The sequence below is a fragment of the Egretta garzetta genome, unplaced genomic scaffold (assembly GCF_000687185.1).
Source record: "Egretta garzetta isolate BGI_Z169 unplaced genomic scaffold, ASM68718v1 scaffold313, whole genome shotgun sequence".
In the NCBI taxonomy this organism is placed as follows: domain Eukaryota; kingdom Metazoa; phylum Chordata; class Aves; order Pelecaniformes; family Ardeidae; genus Egretta; species Egretta garzetta.
In genome coordinates this window covers 1,810,101-1,833,196 of record NW_009259063.1, presented here as the reverse complement: position 1 = coordinate 1,833,196, position 23,096 = coordinate 1,810,101, and the positions used below count along the sequence as shown (strand labels likewise).

The window sequence follows — 23,096 nt, the reverse complement described above, 5'->3', positions numbered from 1 at the left end:
TTTACAGTCCCTGAAGCAAAGCTTCAGAAGCAACACTTAGAGCTTGTTATTCTCTTATAATCAATGCAATTAGATAACATATCACCCATCCTCCCCTTTTCACTAAATCAAATGGTGCTCCTTAAAGAAGCAGAATCTTTACAGGGGAGGGCTCTTGTCAAAGGGAGCAGCTGGCTGCTCTTACATGACCTAGGACTTTAATGTGGCTGACAAGCAGAGCAAGGCTACAGTGTAAGCACTTTTAGCTGTATATAAGCAAGTATCCACTTACTGTTGGTTGCATAACATATGGCGGATGAGGCATCCATGAAGTACTCTGGACCTGCACATCAAATACTTTTAATTAGCACAGAAAAGTTTACAACAGAACCCAAAGATTTACTTGAAAATATTATTTCTATTATGACTACAGAGCTAATTTTGGCAAAAGACTTAAGTCATGTAACTCAACGCAAAAATCACTTACGCTTCGTAAAGTTATTGGCAAAAGAAAAAGCTTTCAAATTTCATTTGATAATGTTTTCTACCAAAGTCAGAAGTCTGAGTGATCGCACCACTTCTACGATCCACACCATTTTATATCATAATGCAGTCTTCAGTATTACATGTTGTCATATTCCTTCATTTGTATTGTTTGCTTTCATCCATCAATGTAATCATGAACATGTCATCCAACCAACAGTGCAGGAGACATAAAATGTGCAAAGTTAATTTTCAAAATTATCTGTATGAACTTTCAAAGGCATAACATTTTCAGAGATCCCATGATTTAACTCCATTTTCAGTAAGAACTGCAGATCTAATTCAGAATTTTTGAAGTTTATTCTAATTGAAAGCTTCCATGGCGAAGCTGGCTTAAGATATCCCTGCCCCCCAGGATCAGCTCTGTACCTTGGGCATCATGGGGTCTGTTCCCACCAGAACTCTATATGCCACACCAAAGTCCTTCTTTGTTTTTATGCCTTATAACTGACATGTAACAGATTCTATGGATATACCAATTTTACTAGCAACTAAATGCATCAGAGTTCTTGTGCATTTGTGGTGCCATCTCTGAGCTGTAACTCCCTCTTGGGCTAAGTGTGAATGGCCCACATGCTATCATAACTCAGACTCAACCCCAAGAACTGTGTATCCCAGTTTCCTTTTGCATCAGTCTGGGCACCAGAACACACAGGAAATACACAAAAATAGAGCTGTGCTACAGCCATCAGTGGGCAACTCACTAGCTATCCCCAAGCTTGCAGAGATGGGCATGTGGCATGTCAGACTGAGCATGAGCAGGGATGACTAGGAGAAAACTACAAGGTCCCAATTTTCCAGATGCCCGGTGATTTTGTTCATGAAGTAAGTGGTGAGAATTAAATTGTGTAATTGTGTCCCTTAACACTTCTTGAAGCTTATCAAAGTTGATTTTTTTTGTTGAAAAGCAAATTCAGCAGAACATCTTTAGAACCAAACCCAATGCACACACATGCAAACACACCTCTACTACGAAATTTTCTGTGGTGAATCCCCACTACTTAAAAAATATTAGAGCTGCCACAGCTTGCTGCTGTTCATTGCTCCCATTCTTGTGCCCCTGCAGTTCCTCCTCCATCCCAGGGCAAATGCCTTTGGGCTTACACTGCAAACCACCTACAGAGAATGATATGGGTTAAAAAAAAAAAACCAAACAAATCGTTTTTGGTGCAAATGCATCAAACCATGCAAATGCATCAAACCATGAATCGATGCATGGTTCAAGTCGGGATGGGAGAAGGGATCAACTCTGAATTGTGGAACGGTGATGGGAATAAGTGCCTGGGTGGCCTGAATAAGAGGGAGGAGGTATGACTCTTAAGCCAGCTTTGCTACTGAGAAAAGTGCATGTGAGCTGCACTCATATGTCTCTGGCACTGAAATGTCTTTGGTGTTGCCATTTACTGAATTTATCTCACTGAAACAACTTTTGTTTGGGAGGTGTTACATAGCCATATAAAATCAAGTAACACAAAATCGAAGTAAATTGAAAGACTAATTTAGGTTTGAAGATCAAGTTTATAGTACAGTAAGTAAAAGCACAACCTCCCAGAATTACCTGCAAGTAGTAGCATACCATCTCAAAAAACCCACCCCAACAAACCAACCCTAACATTAAGAACAACCCACCATGCAGCTCTGCAAGTCTGGGTAGCTTATCAACAAGTAGGACTCTGAGTTGGAAGAATACTGATGCTATAGGACAGAAATATCTGAAATGGGAAAATGTACAGCCAATGACCGGCTTCAGAGTGAAGTCATATTTTCCCAGAGAACGGCTAATAATAAAACTATACAACCTGGTTTTGACTTCCATCTCAGAAAGCCAGAGCATGGCAATAATTTCCCAGTGGAGATCTGTGAGGGATATGCTGAAAAGAGAAATTCTGAACAACAAAACATGGGGAGACTAAAGAAGGATATGAGGACAGTTATCCTCAAGTAACTTGCTTTGTCAGGGATTATTGGATAAAAATGAGCGCTTTTAAAGGATGCTGTTACTGGAGCAAATACAGCTGAGTTCAAAAGGTCAAAATACGAGGCAGTCAACATAAATTATAAAAAAATGCATTTAAAAAACCTTTCGGCTAATGAAGGGGAGCCAAAATGAGAAAACATTTCAGTAAGAATGATAAGCTTCTGCTGTTGTCAACTGGAAATGAAGCAAAATGCTGTTTACTAGAGAAGCTGACTGAAATAAGAAAAAATTACGGTGGCTTTCATTGCTAGCGTAAAGAATGCAGGAAACACTTCAAACCCTACTCCAAATGATACCTGAACACTACTAGAAAGCCTTTTGTTTAAAGTGTGACTCAAGAGCGCAAGCACTCACACAATTTTCTGTGGTGTACACTCTGCCTTCATCCACATCCAAAACATAATTAACTGGGAAACATAGTAGACAAGCGCAAATCTGACGTACCTGATATGTAGAGACAGGGGAAGCAGCAATGAATGGCGTGATTGATGTCTGTGGAATCATGCGGTTTGTTGGAATACTGTACGGTGAGGAATAAAATCTGCAAACAAAGAACAAAAGCGAGATTTTTTGAACCCTTCGACTGCTAGGCTCTGACTAACTAATTCACTGCCTCCTGGGCAAAGACAAAAAGAGTCCACACAGGTAATTATGTCCATCTATTTCCAAAACCACAATAAAGAAGATGTGATGGCTCCACTGAACAGATCCTGAAAATGGAAAGGAGGAGGAATATTTACACAAAGCATATTTTTTTCACTTCAACTAGCACAAATACAGAACTTCACGATACAAGAAGTAATTATCTGAAATGCAAAGACAGCTGATTTTCCAGAGTGCTAGCTAGTGAAAGGAAATTTCTTACGCGATATGGAAGACAATATTACTGATTTCATTTTTACATGCAGTACTGTTTTCTTTTCAGATCTTAATGCTTCAGTGCTGAGAATAACACATTCCATATACATGCCTGAGTTATTTTATTAAGGGATGGCTACAAAAACTCTGGCTGAAATTTTCATATTCATCTAGGCAGAGAGCAAAAAACCCACCTTCTGGTGAAATGTGTCATGAATTATGAGTCTAAACGCCCCGGGCAGCACTGAAAATCTCAGACTTAGTTGTTTTTATTTCCACTGTTGCATGCTATGAACAAAAGTTGCACTCTCTTTTGCTGGATGGTAAAAAATGTTATATTTCTTCTCCTTCCCTGTGGGTTAATGATTATTGATAAAATTATCACTTGGAAAATATCACTACTGGTGGATTATGTAAGTACTTAATATGTGTGTGCTTATAAAGATTTTTGCATTTGCCCTTTTTTCAGTTTTAACTGTAAGCCAGAAAAATAAAATTACTTTAAAAAAGAACGTTTGTGGTCTTACAGCTGTCAAAATGCTGGTATTTTGGACTCCGAGAGAAACACTCCTGTGCAGTGTTCTCTTGCCTGATTTAAACCCCATGCAAATCCTTCTCATACAGCGTGCACCAATCTTATGAGTAACAGAAGATTTTGCACATATGCTCTCTCTGTAACAGTGAAGTGGATTACAGTCCCTGTCTTTTTATGGTTTTTTTCTTCCCGCGCTGAGGCAATCAACAATAGCTTTCCATGAGAGCCATGCAACAAAAAAATCATTACTGGTGTTTAAACAAGGGCTCTATTTCCTGATCGCCCTGGCATCCCGGATTTAGTACTAATCAGTCTAGTTCAGACTGGACGCATTCATTGTGGATGCAGGCTCAAATAACCACTGGCTTCATCCAACCACCAGCCTTTGAAAAACAGGCTGCCGTGTTTGAAGGTTGGGCGGAAACATTCGAAGTTAGGAGGGGAGAGGGAGACAGAGAAGCAATGATTTGCTCTCTCTATTCCAAATAAGATTTTAAAATGCCAAAAGCAGCAGGTGGCGTCTGAGTGATTTTTTGTTTAATAGAAATATATTGCTATTTTAGGAACATTTATCTGGCCTTACAATGCTTGCACAGAGACTATTTTAAAACTGTGCCTTTGCCCGATTTTATATATATCCTATTAAGAGAACTTAGAGGCATTTGTATCCCAACTGCTTGTATCAAACATTATGGTCACACAACTTTGGGGGGGAAAGGATTTTTACAACGCTAGCTGGGTTCATCTATGGCATTAGCATGATGCATACATGATCCAAGTCTTGCTACAGGGGTCTTCTCCCAGATCAAGGTTAACCAGAAATCACTTTGGCCATGCTGTTGCTAAGTGGATGAACTAAGAAATGCTGTGTGTGGCAAATGAAAACAGTCAATGGCAGACTGAATTCACTCTATAGGTAAAATGCATAACAGAAATACATATAAACCTCTTGAGCTGAAGGACAGTATAAAACCAAAACTCTTCCGAGAAAACAACATATTTTTGTTCATTCTGTTCTCATTCTGTCCATCAGCCTGGCACTGATGCTGCACGCATATGAACTGCTCGGACAAAGACGAGTGCAGGGGACAAACAACTTTCCATTTGGAAGTAATGCTGACTCTTTGGAATAAATTCTCCAATAAATCCCAGCAAATGCTACCAAATTTGCAGAAAATGTGTGCTAAGCCAAGAACTTGACAGACAGCTAACCATTTCAGTTTCAGCTTAGAGATGCAGTTATCTGAATAGTACATAAGCTTGTAGAATATACACTCTAGTAATGTGAAAAATACAGCCCTTCCAACACCCCTGCCAATACCATTTATCTGTCACAGTTTGGAATGCTCTCAAATAAGCATCAAATAAAACATTCTACCAGGACACTCAGCTATATTGTGAAAATGCATGCACCAGAGGGTCAAAGGAGAGAAAGGAAGGAAATCCGATGCAGCAAATGACAATTTGAGAAAATCCAGTCCATATAATCTGATTTTAATAATAATAAATCAAGTTTAACAATCTGAGTCACTGTGACAGGGTGTAGGTCAAACATTTTGTAATCAGGAATCCTGTGCACCCAGAGGCAAAGGTTTGTCTTCCTGCCACAGCCTCCCTTGTGCCCAAAGGGATCTACAAAAAGTATTTGGATTTGCCTGAGGGAATTGAATGGAGCAAGAACTGAACGAGTATACTCTGAAGGCCTCTCTGCCATGCGTGAAGTCCAGTGATATGGTGAGGACAGAGGTGTCCCTGCTGGGGACAGGCTTAAGTGGAGCCTCCTCGAGGTACAGGATGCTCAACCTGCCACAGGGCTACAGCCATGTCCCACCCTGCCAGGGCCCGCTCACAAAGAGGGATCAACATGCTCTCACCCATGGGACACAGCGGCACCTCCCCAAATTCTCTTTACAGACAAATAGTCTAATGTCCTAGTATGTAAATGGTATAAGTGACATGCTGGGGACCTAAAAAAAGACAGAAGGAGCAAAGATGCAAGCGCGGCCTGGTCTGGTGTAAACCCTACAGCATCCCAACAAGATCTGCAAGTGCTGACCTTGCCATGTTCGATCTTAGGCTTTCCTTTTTTTTTTTTTTCATTAGGCTTGGGGAGAGGTGAAATGAGGTGGAAGATGCATGTTGTAATAAGTCCAAGGAAATACAGGATTCTCAGTCATCAGAATACGTACATCAGAAAAAGGAGTGGAAAGATATAGGAATTATATTGGCTTTGACTCCTTTTAGATATATTGTTCAAATATGCCCCCAAGTTTGCTGGCATTAAAATGTGCAGTATCTGGTATGGTACTCTGAGAGCTGTAGGCTTTAAGGTAGTTGACCTGTGGACTCTAAGGAGAGCTCTCCAAAAGGCTCAGCTGCATTTTCCGCAAATGCAGTTTGCATCCTTATGTTGGCCTGTACAATTTTTTGCAGGCGCAAGTCAGTGTCCCTGCTCCTCACCTGCAATTGCAATGCTAGAAGCAAAAGCGAGAAAGGCAGGTGGCAGGGACGAGGCAAAATGGCCATTTCCCTTGTATTAAAAATAGACCTTTTTTGCATGCCCAGTTTCCATAAGCACAGGGAAAACTCATCACTAGAAGGCAAAAAGATGTTCTTGAATGTTCATGAAGAAGGCTTTATAAAGGGCTCAAAAGAAAATGTTTTTAAGAGATGTTAAAAAGAACCACATTCCCAGTACCTCATCAGGCACACACAGGCAATGCTTTAAGAACAGTTTCTGTTGCTTAACAGACAAAGCACATACTCCCCTCCTACATCAACCCTCCCTCCGCATTTGGGGACTGCATTATCTGTAGCGTCTGGTCGCTATTTCCCTGCCAAAAAATAGAAAAAAAAAATCCATATGGTTCCCATCCTATGGGGGAATGTGCAAGCTTCCACACAGAATCTGCACAAGAACAAGACCCTATTTGCACTGCAATAAACACCATTTGCTCATGCCTCATGCCTGCAGGCAGTACTGAAAAAGTTAGATTCATAAATAGTATCCTGGGGCTCACGTAATGTAAGAGTATTACCAAGCGTTATCAAGGCAGCAATTTTCTGTAGCAATAAGCCACAGAGTCAGATGTTTGAGATGAAAAAGACCTATCTGAATATTGAGCCCATTGGCCAGCAAATGCACAGTATAGTCCCCCAGATATCAGATATTAAACTGATACTGTACATCACAATCTTAGTCAAATGGCCAGGAGGACTCAAGCCTCAGGAACATTTTAAATGAGCGTCCTTACAGTGCAAGTACAAGAGCTCTATTTTGTTCTTTGTATGAGTGCATTAAACCACTAAAACAATATTAATACCACAAATTGAAAAATCAATAGCATATTACAACAGGCACACTACTCCCCAAAATAAAACCTGAGTACCTTTGTAAATGCAATTCAGAAAAGGATGATTATAAAACAAAAAAGGCACAAAGAGATTGGCAGGGGAAAAGAGCTTATCTACTGATGTGTGTGGTTACCACATCTTCAGTAACTCACACTGCAATGCTATGGTACACTACGGGCTGGATTCTCCACTCCATTATACCAGTTTTATGCTGATGTAACTCCACTGGATGCTTAAACAGAGTTACATGGGCATAAAAACAATATAATGAAATGGAGAATCAAGCTTTACAATGTAATACACTCAGAAGAAAATTATCTCTTCCTTTGTGGGGAAAAAATCTTAGCTATTTTTAGTGAAAGCCTCTCTCTCACTCTCTATTGTTTTATTCCTGCTATAGATTTTCAAGGCAAATACGCAGTTATAGAGTAATAAAAGTGATAGTACTACACCACGAGCAATGAGAACCCACCTTTTCTTCTGGACAACATATTCTTCCCTGAGGTTTGGTTATGCCCCAACCAAAAACCTAATATAATCCACACCTCTTAAGGAACTGTGAATTTTAAATACCACCTCACGACACCGGCAGAGACATGTCTCTCTAGTAAGCTTCCGTTCTCCATATAATCCTGTGTGGACTTAGCAACTTACATGCATCAATGCATTTATCTATCAACCCTATAAAGCATTCTAATAAACATCAGCATGTGCAGTCGATCTTTCTTTTTAAGTTCTATTGGTAATTATTCATACCTCACCTGAATATTCACCTTGGCTTGGGTATCTTTCCATTTCCCATCTCCAGCCTCAGTTCAACTAAGCTCCACGCTGGTGGGCACCCAAAGGACTGAGCAACTCGTGATTATCACAGCACATCAACAAGTCCTGAGCTGTGTGCAGGGTCAACACCCGCTTAACCTGACCGCTGCACCAAACAGGGCTGCTGCAAGGAAGTGGTCTTTGTTTTGCAGACCTTTGGGTAACATTGCTCCATGCAAACCTTAATGGCTTGGTCCACCTTACCGCCGAAGTGTTATGCAGCATCTTTCCCCCAGGGTGGGTATGGGCACACCATCCACACAATGGGGCTGCAGGCAGCAGCTTTCCGCTCACTTCCAGACTGTCCTCACTGTGCAGAAGAGCAACGTGTTTGCCTAACACCCCTTTCCCTGAGGATTAAGTTAACCTGTTTTACTTCACAGTGCTTAAGCGCCTTTAACTCTCTTTCACCACAGCCACACACCTGCTATGCTACCCGTGTCTCGTGTCAGTGAGCAACAAATTGCATTCGCACATCTTACACAAAAGCATCGAGGTGCTCCCGGACTTAGCTAAAATAAAACCCATGAGCTAGATTTTTATTGTACTTGCAAGTAAAGAGGCTTATGAAAAATAGTAAAAATTTACAACTACAGGATATGTAGAGACTATTAAGGGAATGCCTGGGGAGCTAAAAAGAAACCGTGCAACCAAAAGGTCTTGGTCATCCTCAGGTGACAGCATTTTAAAGATGCAACCAAAGGATAGAAAAGCAGTTGTGTAACTTTAGGTGGACAAATTGATTTTTCCAGTTAGTAGGAGCTTCTCCTCATGATACTGCATGCAATCAAGATCTCACCATAAGAGCATTTTGAATGAGATGGTTTTGTCCCAATGAAATCGAAAATATTTTGACACTCTAGAAAGAAGAGATATGTCAAAGCGGTAATTAATTGTCACTCTTAGAGAGACATTCAGTGCTGTAGTTTATTTCATGCTTTACAAATAAAAGAACACTTAAAAAACTGCAGAGATGAAATTCTCCATTGGGTACTATTTCTTTTCCCAATGATCAGTGACAGCGTGTTCAAACAGCCGAGTGACCAAACCACCTGAGCAGCCTGAACACCTGAGCAGCAGGGGTACTCTCTGATACAAATAACTTCTCATTCTGAGATAACTTTCATAATTTAGAAAAAAATTATTCTTGAAGTAAAATGATATTAATCTCAAAGGCTCATTCAAATTACAGTTTCCAAAACATTCATGCAACTGACACGCAGGAATTCCTTTGAAATAAAAGCTAGTTGTCTGGATGAAACACTGGTGGATTATGAGCTAGTCATGGTTTTATTTAGAGTTTATAATGTGTTACCAACTGAAAAGTATGACGATAGAGGAGAAGACTTGTTTGGGAGGTCAGAACAGGGAAACAGAACCAGAGGATTCTGAAATCAAAACTATGCAAAAGCCCTCTATGTTCCGAGTTGCTCTGGCTTGGCCGCTTCCTCCACAACATGGGAATATCACGAGTCCTACAAAGCTACTGCCTGAAAAGGGCAATTAAGCAAAATACACTATTATAATTGATTTATTTTTTTTTAATACTGGTAGGAATGTTAGTTTTTTCCTAAATGCTTCAACTAGCAGTGCCCTAACAAGTATTTAACAAATAAACTGATTCTCGCCCATACCAATACATTCTCCCCTTCAGCTGGAGAACACAGATGGGAGTATGCATGGAATTTAATAATCATATCAAACATCCCTCTGATCAAAGAGGGACTGTCAAAGAGTTCAGGGCCAAACCTCCTGCTTCTCTTCAAATTGTTGTTAACCTCTCTGAAAGGACAGCTAGATTTCAAGGCTCTGTTTTTCTAGCTCATGAAATAATTGGAAATGTAATCATGCAGGTAAATAATACGATGATGTAACTTCTCTGCTAAGTTTGAAAAACGAAGTTACAATTCTTTGTGTCGGCAAACCCTAGCTGAGAAATGAAGAAGAGCGTTGCTCAGAATTTTCCTCCTAAATCCCATCTGCTTACACATTAATTTAAGGCTTTCTCCCTATTAGGCATTTCTATTCAGACAATGCTATGGAAGCCAGCCAGCCTGTAGAGAGAACCCCACATGAACTAACAGCTCTATTATCCAAAATATGCTAGAAACTTCAATGATTATTTTAACAAAAGCAAAGTCAGTAAAGGAAAACTTTACTGGTTTCCATTTCATGACAGAGCAAGCTTAAAAAAACATTCACCAGCATTTGCCAAATAGAGATGGAAACTATTAGGAAAAACAACTTCCCATTCAAATGGATATTACAAACAAGGGGGCATAAAACCAAAAGGGAAACTAAAAGAAGAACTTGACATTACAGCATTACATGCCTCAGACAAAATATGACTGAGTGAATTTGCTTCTGAGCAAGTTTCACCACAGAAAGAGAAAACAGAAGATGGCATTCAAAATAATTTTTAAAAAGGCATAAGAAAACGTGCATTCCTTACCCATTCTGTATAGCAGCTGTTGGATCGTAAGTCAAAGCCATGCCAGCCTGCACATAGTTAGAGAAGAAAAACAGATTTTTACTATTACTGCAGAAAAAAAAAAAAGGACAAAAAAAAAAAAGATGTTAAACATATTCTAAGCAGATATGAATAAAAACTGAATGCAATTTAGATGGAAATCTAAATTCTCCAGGGAAGCTCAGATGGCTCAAAGCAGCACGGACAGATTGGCTACCTCTCCTGCCTGAGAGATCCCCGAGAAACAGATCTGATCAGTATGTTGGTTGTCATATCTCCATAACATTTAGGCCAAACCGTTTTGTTGCACCAGTAGCAGTTAATAACTCCACTGAGATCAATGCATTTACATCCGACTGCACACTATAACAAGACCAGGCCAAATCCTGCAGTTGCCTGTGGGACGGGTAGTTGGTAAATATTCTAAAGCCAACTTCACGAGAGCTTCTCAGGAGGGAGTCTCATCTTTCCTACAAAGGCCACACCCTGCCTGACCCCAGTCTACCATTTCCCCGGGCTGTCACTCGTACTTCCAGCTAATTCATTACCGTAAGACAAGAAACAAAAAGTGGGCTGTGAAGCAGAAAAGAGCAACCAAAAAAAAAAAAAAAAGTGCTTGAGCTTTTAAACAGGGTTTTTAAAATACTTCAGAGGTCTGGACAGCAGAAGAATTTGTTAATGGGCGACACAGAGCCTTTCAACTGCCGTTCACTACCAAGCAGATGTGACCTGTGTGAAAGGATTTGGCAGTGTCAAAACAGCATCCAGTTAACAACCGTCACCACCGCCACCATTAGCAGACAGGTCCACAGGTACCGCAGCAAAGGCTGGGAGAGAGCAGGGCTGGAGACCCAACTTCCCGCTCCACCTTATGCTCCAAGACAGCAGCCGGGGCCGCGTGGGAAGGATGAGCTTTTTCCCCAGCATCCACTTTACGATGTGGGACTGCTAATATTTCCTCCCACGCCCTGCATTTGCTTTGACTTTTTCTCTTCCGTATTATTTTTTTTTCCTCCCCTCATGAAATACTTTCCAGTGTAAGACACTAGCAGGAGACAGGAAGATGCTTCCCTTTGTGCAGGGCTAGGAGGAGAGAGGAGAGGACCCCCATTACTCAAGGTGCTCCTTTTCCTTTGGGAGCGGCTGAGAAATGGCCATGGCACCCTCCCACCCCAGCACATTGTATTTCTCTCTGCTTGTCATACGGACAGTATGCTCGCTGCCTGAGGCAGGAGGCATTTGCATCAAGGACAGGTGCTTTACTAACTGTGCAGCAGGGTCCACGCTCCTGGTGGGAGCTTTTTAATGCCCCTGGACCCATCCACCGAAGTACTTTCAAATAATGGCACCTGCCCCCTTCCAGATGGCTGCTCAGACAGGTCAGGAAAGCGTTCGGGCTTGGCCAGCTCCCATGCAGGCAGGTGAGCAGGCAGGGGAAAGGCTCCGGTGACGAGCGGGCAGAGAGCAGGCAGCACTCCTGGAAGAGCCGGGTTAGCCTGGCAGCTGCACACTGGTCTAAGAGGAGATGGTCCAAGTTTCCATAGGCCAAAAATAATTTCTGATCTGAAAGTGTAGGCTTCACACTACCTTATGTAGCCAAACAAATGCTCATGTCGTTATTAAATTTGTATATTTTTCTCATTCTTTTAAGCAGCTGATAAGGCTTTGCTTATTGAAAATGCCATTGTTTTAATAAAATATGTACTATATCCCAATTCAGGAGACTAAAGCCAAAATGGTTATTTTTTAAAAAATGCATTAATTTAATCTAAAGACAAATAAAAATGGCTATTTCTGCAAGTTTAAAATGTCAAATAATCAAATTTAGGGTGCCCCACCACTGCTAATTTTGATGTAAAAAATTAATTAGGTTAGAGAATTGTACAGGATGATCTACTTGTTTTTATATTCTTATGTCTTATACATCCTCAGCATGTTATATTGTTTGGTAAGGCTGCATTAATTACTAATGGAAATGTATATGGTTCATCCCAAAACACAGCCAACAGAACTTTAATATCATAACCATTTTTTGTCTGCAATACATTTTAAAGAAAAAAATCCTCTCCTACTTTCCTTTCTCTTTTCAACACTTGTAAAATTTGTTATTGCTCTCTTTTTATATTCCTGCACTGGTAAAGACAACTTAAATAGTATGTACAAGCCCTAGAGGGACAGAAAAAATAGTTCTAAGAATTTCTTTAAAAACTTAAAAATAACTGAAGATATTCTCTATAAATCAAGGTGTTGACATTTAACATCTCATCACACGTCTACCCGAGACTAAGAAAAAAACCCCTTATAATCTCTTGGGAACGGAGAGATCCAAGCTTTCTAAATAAGGGAATTTCTAGATCTAATGGTCCTTAGAGTTGCCTGGATCAGAGCCCACTGTATACTACAGCTCACATTCGTGTGGCCTGGGGACAAAGTGGCAACAAGGGAGGGAGGGCTCTTATTTTAGTTTCTCTGACATAAATGAGGGTGCAGAAAGGACAAACTGCAGCAGCTCTTTCACTGGAGCCCTAACAGCACCCAGTGTCCAGATAAGACCTGCAAACGCACATTTATGCTGCTTTCGGTTGGTATTAGAGCCCGTGGCCATGCACAGACCCCCAGCTTGCCCTCCAACCCCATCACGCCCCAGGCCTGCGCTTGGGTGGACGCAGACAAACTGCACATATGCCATTCTCTATATATTAGCATCACATCCATTACATATTATTGGTACTAGGAATAAGGGGCATCATTGTGGGCCTGGAGAGTACAAAATCTGAAAGGCTAGACACTCATCTCCTTATCCATGCTCCATATCCATGCTGCACGGTGACAGATTACCAGAATCTGTTTGAGTACTTCAGCGGTGACCACTATAAATATCACTATCACATTTGCCAGTAAATGAAAGTTTCACATTAGACAAATACGACACAGCATGCGGCAACGCGTGCATATGGTACACCACCTACAGTTTGCCCAGTAATATTGCTAATATCCCCCATTGCTGAATAGCCTTAAACAGCTGCTATTTCAAATAACTGCTAACAGAGGACTATTTACTTCTTTCTCATCAAGTTGTGTAATTCCTCCCTACAAAATTATGCTGGCTGGAAGCCCGGGAGAGGCAACAGTTAGCCTGGACCAGTGAAAGATTTATGGTCTGAAGCATCCTCATTCATCAGGAATAAAAACTGATGAGCAATAATAACTTACTGGAAAATTGTCTGCACTTTCCTCCATAGCACACAAACAGGAATTCCAAAAATACCAAATAGAGAATATTAGGGTTGGCCTCAGACTTCCACACGATAGAGGTCTAGCTTACTCTGTCAAAACCAGTACTGAATAGAGTTGTCATTGTGCTTAATATGGTATTAACTACACCGAGGCGCTGGCTGATGCCTCTATAGCAGTCCTTGGTTGTGCTGAAGAGTACTTTCTTCCAGGTCTTTTCATCCACTGTTTTGCTCATGTTTCAATGGAAGGACAGAGTCTTATTCCTTCTTCTGACAGTGACACTTCCTGATGAAATGCCACCTGAGAGAGCGGCACTGATGATGGAATGCTGCTTTAGGAAAATATTTGTCAGATAAATCTTCTATGAAGGAACAACTGAACCACAGAATTTTTATGCTGCTCAGCCAGATAATGGACACATACTCAGCTACTGAATGAAAATCCTGCACCTCAACATTTCAACATGCAGTTCCTTAAAGCAATAAAAAAAAAGTGGTATCTACTTATCGGTCCCACACATAATCATAAAGACCATTCTCAATGATTACTCGACTGGTGTGTTCAGTATGTCACAAGTAAAACAGAAATAAAACCAGCTCATTTAAAATACTGATTATTTTTTTTTAAAGACTATTTGAACTGTATGTGTTTACTTATTGCTTATTTTTACCAGAGTGCTTGAACTTAAGACAAAGGAATGAAGACTTTTGCTATTTTGTTGCTGCGGTTTTCTAATTATTGACATCGGTGAACAAAGAGATTCTAATAACAAGAGTTAAAGCCTGCACCTTTCTTTAAATTTAAGCTCTTTCCTTCAGTAAAGTACAGGAAATATCAGAAAGCCTCTGGAAGGCAAGAGTTCCCCCAGGAAGTTTGGAGGCCTTTGTTCAACAATTTACTGTGAAAAATTTTCCATGGGCAAAGACAAGGTGTTCTGTTTCTGTTTTTTTCCCCTCTCTTTGTTATGATTTGAACATAAATGAGCGCATTTGCCTCATTAAAAAGACTCTTAGACCATCACATTTGCATTGCTTATGTAAATTGGATTTTTAAATCTCTCAAAAAATGATTAAGTTGTGGAGTGATTATTTAAAACCGATCACATCTTCAATAACATGTGAAATAAAGTGGGTTTATTATTTCTCTTCCAAATCTCTCTCCACTCTCATAAGAATAACCTTTATCAGCCCAGTATCTGGCTTCCAGCAAACAGAATTATCTATAAATGACCAAATTTTAGGTTGGATGAGATCTTCTTTGCTGCTGGGAAGCAGCTTCCACTAACAGCTTCACCAACATATCATCACCTACTCGCAGTGCACGCATCTTCCCCTCGCTGTGTTAAAACATTCACCTTAATATTGACCCACTACAGAGATGTCCCATGCCTCTTCCTCAGAGGTGAATCTTCTACATATCTCCTGGAACCTTACTGTGCAGGAAGCCACAGTCCCAGTGGAAAAAAACCCCACAACTATAAAAGCCTAGAAACTAAAAAGGAGTGACATCCACTGATGGGGTGGGTTTTCCAAGCAGGAGCCTCCCTAGATTTCCTCCTCCTTAAGGTAAGATTTGGAAAATTAAGGTTGTACCCTAGGACTGAAGGGATTTCTGGCGTGAACCAATGTGGGAATTAGACCAGAAGATAAATCTCTCTTCCCCATCTCCTCTGACTCATCCCCTCAGGATGGAGGACTGCCATCCCGGGGGAATGGGTGTGCTCTTGGCTACTACAGTGGAATCAATTGGAATTTCAACACTGAAATTCCTGTACTTGTTTTGTTACCACTGCTAATATCTGCCAGGCATCACAGCACAAGGATCTCTTGTGCCCTGACAGCAGATACTCTGACTGAAACACTTTGAAGAAGGAAGAGAGAGGAGGGGGAAGAAACCAACAACTCAAATGAGATTCGTTTAGAATACTGATTTAATAAAATAAGCTCAGTCAGCAGTAAAGTTAACTTGGCAGAGTTCCTTCCTGTGATTATTTAAACAGTTCTGTCAGAAATATTCCACATTATTAGAAATATTTCTGAATTTAATTCTGAATAAAAAACACCTTTCTTTTTTAGAGAAGGAGAAATCTAGAAGGTAAATGTGACACCTGTTAAATATATAGATGCATATGAAAGAAATGGAGCATTTCCCAGTGATGTGTGCTCCCTAAGCAGCTGCAAGGTCCGAGAAAAAAGTGGTTGTGGAGAGAAAAATAAATCATATTGCGGTCAGACTTGTGAAGTGATTCGTGAACCTCAGAAGGTCAGAGGTTGAGCTGATAAACACAATGCCAAGTTCAGATAGCCAAATGAATGACAAGAAACCCCTTTTGTCTTACAGAACTGGACTGGAAGTCTGATCTACACAGCTTCTGTTCTCCGTGTTGAATCACTTTGTTCCTACTTCCAATTTATCTGATGAGTTAAAAGGTAAGTGCTGAAGTTTACAAAAGTTAAAAAGAAAAAAAAGAGGGTAATATCTGCCTCATAGAGACATATATATTACAAGATAATTATTCTGTTTCCACAGCCAACTCATATATTTCGCCTTGCCATCTTCAGTTCTACAAACCATCTGCTTTTGGGGATCTGGCACACCTGTTTTGCCATCAGTCTGATCCGGTGTTAAATCAGCTGTGGACTACAGTCACATCTGCACACTAGATGTGTGTGTTACAGTAAGTTGGGAAGTCTTCCAGGGATGGCTTGCAGCACTACTGAAAATGACAGCCCACCAAATATCTGTCGGGGATACAGCACGGTGCAGGAAGATATATGTCCTTTTCCCCCGTCTCCAATATGTGTTCATTCTGCGGAAGAAACACTCGTAGCAGCAGAATTTGGAGGAAAATCCAACTGCAAGAACATCTCTGGGGCAAATGGCATGACATTTCTTTACTGCAGAAGGAAATCCAAAGCCAATATGAAAACTAATAAAACTAATCTCAGAGAGTCCCGATTCTGCTTTAACCAAACTACGGCCCTTATAATGAGTAAAACCAATCCCTTTTAAAATCCTGATTTCAGGGACAGTGATTTCACATAGGTCATTATTTTAAAATATTTCTGTGTGCTTTAGAAACTCAGAATCCAACCATTTAAACTGGTCTTTGGTATTTGTGCCACTTACTTAGGCACCTTTTCAAAACATTGCCCACAATGACAGCATCTTGTGTCATGAAGAATTTTCAACTCATTGCTCTGTATCTTTCCCCTGATTTGCCAGTTACCTTTTGCCCTTTTTCTTTCTCCCTCTGTGTAGGCTTCTTTTCAGGACCAATTCCTCTCTTTGCTTGACTAAGCTTTTGCTGAAAATAAGCATGCAAAATACTGACCCATGTCTAACTTACATGTACGCTATATATACAGTAACTGTCTTGTTGCGTGGTTTGCATCTGAGGGTACTACTGCATATCTGGACAGGCCTGGAAATTGTCTCCCACAGAAAAGGACAAATTATTTGTCTAGGTACAAAATACATCAGCCCTAGACACTGAGGATTACGGAACACAACTAAGTAGTACCTATTTCCTTGGAAGAATAAAAAGAAATCTGATTTATAAATGGGCTTGGCATGAATCTGCTAATCATTTATAAATGCTTGCTGCTGATAAAGAAGGAATGACTGGCACCAGGATCAACTGCTTCAGCCCTTCACTGGTACTGACTTTATAAAAAAATCGTGAAGTCTCTCGAATTACTTATTGCATGTTTTTCTCTCTAAATTACTGTTTGCATTAGACAAAATTGTAATGAGTAGCAGGTAAAAAGAAAAACTGTTAACAAAAGCAACATTCCCAAACTAATGTGTCATCTTCTTTTTTTAAGAAAGAATTAAAAACACGTTTAATTCTTTATAGGCATTTGACCAATTGATTTTGAAAGAAAACAAAGGAGAAGGGGGGAAAGGAGGAAGAGAGGGAAGGGAAGGAAATGGAGGTTAACCTCTTGGCTACTGAGAAACAAAAATGTAACCCTGACTGCAGAAGCCAGAAAGCAATCAATATAAGAATTATTGGTGGCAACTACTAAATATCATCATAGACATCAGACCAAATTCAACGACAAGGATGTCACATTCAATTGTACAGGTTGCTGTTGTGATATATGCACCAATACTGTAATGGCGATATTCTCTTTCAAGAAAGACAACACAAATATTCAAATGGTCTAAATTTTACAGAAACTTGCAAATGAACTATCAAAGGTTTCAAAACATTGTGACTATAAAAAAAAAACTTAATCACTTTGGGCCAACCAGACAGAGAAGAGCTACCATTTCTAGCACTGTCCTTTCTAGAAGAATGTAAACAATAACCAGCTTTGGGCTGATGCAAAGCATTTAATTTGTTTTCAGTTTATGTGAGATTTCTCCCTTTCTACCAGATAAATTTCAAATAAAACCTCTCTTAAATACACATATCAAAGATTTTATTTCTGAATAATCAAAACAAAGTTTCTGTAAATCTGCAATAAAAGATTATGTTGTAAAATTGAAGTTGCAGTTTTAAATCCAGTCTGATCTCAATTTGTAACTACTCTTGATTCCCCAGATGCATTTCTAGCTAATGAACATTTTTTTGGAGAAATGTCACCCACTTCTAGACTCGTCAATTGTAATTTGGAGGTAAATTAAATCAAATATTTTACAGACAGAATTTGAATATGATTACCCTCTATCACCATCTCAACATGATCTTGTCAGGGAAAGTTTCAAAACAGAGTGCTAAATTAAACCAGTGTGACTCAGAAAAAAACAATCCTGAAATAAAAAATAAATAAACTAATAACTCAGTTATTAGGTCAGAATCTCACTGCAAATATTTCCAACGTTTGCAGGTTTCATTGTACATTTGTTGAACCTGTATGTTAGATGCCTACTTTGACAGCCTTTTATAAAGCCATCAGTAATCTAAGCTCTCAGCTCCTTAGTCCAGAACTGGTCAGCCATCACAAATCCTCAGTCAAATGCCTCAGTAAATCCGTTGAGTATTTCCTGAGGCTTCAACCAAGAGAGGAAGGGTAAGGACTAGAAAGTGCTATTCAAGGTCAGGCATTCTTCCCTGGTTACCACTGGCCAAGTAACCAAGTACCAAAAAAACCCCCCTGAAAAGCCCTGGAGAAATTCAGTGTATTCCTAAAGACTTGACGTTAAAAGGTAAGACACTCTAACGGCCAACTAAAGTATTTCTATATGTTTATGAGGCAATCTACAAAAATGTATGATAGGAATAAGATTTTTTATTATGTTCTGCAGTATTGTCTGAAAACTTTACCAAAAAAAGCAATCCTCTCTTACAAAATTCCCCAGAAGGTCTCTACAAAAGAGAGAACTGGCCTCTGAGAATAGCATGGCCAGAGAGGTAAAACCTGCTCCTCCCTGCTAAATCTCCTGCCGTTTTCCCCCCTGCAGCAGAATATTGGGCACAGCTGCCTGTCCCTGCTTCGCATACTCAAATTTGAGGCCAGTGACAGAACTGTTATTGCCATTTCTCTGGGGTCTGTCCTTCCAAGCAATAATCCTCATGCACGCTCAGTGTTAATGCTGGTTAAACCTCAGAAGATTTAGAAATGCCCTTCACGTAAGTATTCAAGAATGCAAAGGCTTATCTGAATGATAGCCAAATACATCTTGGTCTAGATACCGCAGGATTTGGCCAGGGTGGAAATACTGAGGGAACAATCTCTTGGACACTATTTCAATGCTTTTCTTTGGGGAAGAAACCAAGAAAAAGCAGAGGTTCAGGGAATATTTCCAAATCCCATTTGTAATCAGAACTATGACACTTGTCATATATCAATTATTTCTTCCTACTTGCTGCCTGTTCTTTTTTAAAGAAATTAAAGTTGACAGGAATAATTGTAGGAAGGTTACCCGAGTACTGTTACACAGAGAACAACGGAACGGTACACCATGGTTAGAGTAAGATCACTGAAGGGCAGAGTTAGAGAAAGCCTATTGCATATAAAATATAAGAGTAGTTACACAGAAGGATTTTACATTGGCAATAAGAAAATTAACAACGGTGGGGAAGAAATCAAAGAAATGAGCGACCCTAAAAGAGAACATGCATTCTTGTCTTTGATGCTTTGAGCGGTAAATACCCAATGTGCAGCAAGGTATTAACCAGATGTTAGTAAACAGCAAAAGTCTAAGAAAATCTAAGAAAACAGAGCACATTATTAACCTGAAATACTTCTGAGTTTGTATTTTTACAATCTTTCCACATTTTTAGATTATGCCGTGACAACAGCTCTGTAGTTGACTGTGAACAACAACAAGGAATGATGTCTTCCAGCACTGAAAACTAGTTTTTAAATGTTGGTGCTATAAACACACCAACCACACCCTGCCTGTAGGTCACAGGGATCTGTATCACTGTGCTTAAATATAAGCCACTCCACTAGCAGCAAATGAACTAAGTACGATGTAATAAGCTGGTGCCCTGAGGCCATAGGCATAATGGTGGCTTGTTGGCTTTAACTTTATATTCTCTTGTTTATTGATTTGAACTGAAGGAAGTATAGAACAGCAAAGCTAATAGCTACGAGGGCATTTACTATTTAAACAGGGATTTAGAGGTCTTCAAAATATGGATTGTTGACCTTATTAAGGGTTTATTATTGTCTCCTATATATAGACCTTTGTTTTTCAAGCTATGTACATGGTGACCTGAGTCTACCACTTGAAGTACTTCTTGGGCACTTGTTCGTCAGTAGATCCTTAACATGACAAACCATAATGGCTTCTTAGAAGACGTCTCCATTTTTTGAGACATACGACATAAGAGACTGCAATGAACCTTTGGAGACTTCTGCAATCTCTTGTAGCGAATGTGGCTGCCACACTGGCACTTTCAGCCCACAAAGCTAAAAATATTTCGGAGCATTGCTGTTGGAACAGTGTACAATAACTACCTTGCTGGAGGGAGAAACTTCTATGCTTTCAAGAGGCCTTTCTGTTTGTTTTAGGAGCTCACCAATCGTGCTAGAGTATATATGTCATAAGCTAATGGTCCAAAAAGTATCAGCTAGCAAAACCAAGTAGTTACAAAAAAGCAGAAACCCTCTAGAAACAAATAACTAAGAAATACCAAATAGTTTTCTCGTTTATTTGCTTTGTAAAATTGAAGTAAACATAGCAAAACCCACAAAAAGAAAAAAAAAAAAAAACCAACCAGTATGTATTATAGTGGGTTGCAACTGAGCAACATACTTTTGTTTTCCTTGAAGTCTCAATCATAAACACAAATAACAGGTGTTTAGGATGGAAATACTTCTAATTTCACCCCCATTTGGAGTCACTTCATGTACAATTGCACAGAAAGGAAACTCCAGTAACACACTATTTTCAGCAGAGCAGACTGTTAAGAATTTTTTTTTTTTTTCAACTTTGTACACATAATGGAGCCAGGCTACTGTAAACTGTTTTGGCTGGACAGAATGAAGGGCCCAGCTCGGATAAGGTTTTGGGAAACTTTTAGGTAGACCATACGTTTGGATGTGCAAGTGCATCCTTCCCTTTTCTTCCAGCCCACCTATTCCTTGATGATGTTTTATCACCAGGAACTACACAGAAGAAATAACACTGCTGACTTGTTTAAGTGTAAATTGATTTGGGCTTTATAGAAGGTACACTATGGGTGCTGGCGGCACACCAGTAAGAGAATACTGGGCTCTGGTCTGGCTGCAGGCAGAGCGCTCACGGCGGGACAAGGCTGCGCACAGTTCCGCACCAAGCTCTGAAAATCTCTTTTCCTGTAACCTTACACTCCGCACATTATTATAAGCCTCCCTCTCCCCCTTACTTATATACCTTTTTCTGTGTGAAACTATTGTATTTTGTGTGCAATCTGATTTCTTCGTAGCCCTGAAAGGTAGACCTCCAGGTCTGCAGCTGACTTCTGCCAAACCCTGGGAAAATAATTGCCGCGTGGCACTTACCTCTCCTTCTCTGGGCCACGGCCTTCCATTCTGTGTGTATTTGCTTTGATTCTGGCGCTTCTTTTGCCCTCCATCAGCAAATTTGCACAGCAAAGGCTCAGTGGGGGCTGTGAAGACAAGAAACCCAGTCTATATTAGCATTCCCCCCCAAAGAAAGTGATTATACCAGCAACAGTAGTGCTTTGTAATACTGATCTTTTGAAGTAAAATCTTGCCTTCTGCAGATATTTTTTGCCTCTTTTAGCCTTGACTCCACTGGCAGCTGTTCTGACTAACTAAGCTTCAAAAAATATATACTGGCAGCCCTTAAAAGAATTTAGCAAATATTGTTGAAAAAATAATCAGCCTATGCAGAATGTTAAGTTGCTGTTATGGAATAGTAGAGTCAGGCATTAGTTCCAGCTAAGTTAGACACGTATTCATGACGAGCATTAGCGCAAGGATAAACACTGCTTTACTAAAGCAGCTTTCTGTTTTTATTGTAAAAACTTTGCAAGAATCCGTTTAAGGAATAAATGTTCTCACTATTTTTGTGTTTCTCGGCACCCAATCCTTTAAAAATCTGAATAAACAGAATAAAACGGAGACTTTTGCCAAGCACAGTCCAATTAGCTTTCTTTTCCTCTTAACTCCTCTTTTAAGCAAGTTGGCAGCTGAGAAAACCCCTTTCCTCTCCAACTGAGATCTGGTGTGTGTGAATACAATAGTCAGCGGGGCCGGAGCCCCAGCAAGAAAGGATGTTCAGAGAGCTGCACACCCCAAAAGGCAGCTCACAATGGGGCCCCCCAGTGAAGAAATTACCACACATCAAATGGGTATAACAGAAAGGGAACTTTGTGTCTTGGGATCTTTCCCCATCTACCCAGCTTTTACCAGCCTCCTAAACCATTTTCAGCCAAAACTGTAATTAGCTTGCTTGTGGGAGCTTGCCTTTGCTGCCTCCTTCTTAAAAGAGGGGCCAAATTCGACCCACTTCATCAGGTGTGTGTCAGGATTGTACTTTACTGCCTACGTCAACTGAGAAGCAAACCAATATTGGCTTGGTTGAAAGAAATCTAAAAATGATGTGTCACATCTGAACCTTTGCAGGAATTTTTGGGTTCCCAGGCATGACAAGTAGAGCATCTAATTAATTAGCTGGAGGGTTTGATGGAAAAAAAAGCAAGAAATCTGTTTTTTCCTCCCTGTTCCCTGTTTCTGGCAAGCTAGAAATGTTGAAAGCTTACAAATGCAAGGACGCAAAAGAAATGTTGGGGTAGGGGGCTTAGTCAAGTTGCTGACTTATTTATTTGTAATAAAAATTATGATTAAGGATGAGATAAGTTCATATAATATTAAAACAAGTTCACCTTCCCCAACCTCTTAGTTACAGCCAGC

At 40.0% G+C, this 23,096-nt stretch overlaps 1 protein-coding gene across 1 annotated transcript in view; it reads right to left on the bottom strand.

The window, feature by feature from the left end:
• RBMS3 (RNA binding motif single stranded interacting protein 3) overlaps positions 1–23,096 on the bottom strand; it is a 348,682-nt gene that overhangs the window by 60,034 nt on the left and 265,552 nt on the right. Inside the window, exons 6-10 of the mRNA XM_035890699.1 lie at positions 21,716–21,826; positions 12,701–12,705; positions 10,522–10,568; positions 2,945–3,041; positions 272–322 (exon numbers count right to left, since the gene is read on the bottom strand). Coding sequence (XP_035746592.1) covers positions 272–322; positions 2,945–3,041; positions 10,522–10,568; positions 12,701–12,705; positions 21,716–21,826 — 311 coding nt within the window. The remainder of the gene's footprint in view (positions 1–271; positions 323–2,944; positions 3,042–10,521; positions 10,569–12,700; positions 12,706–21,715; positions 21,827–23,096) is intronic.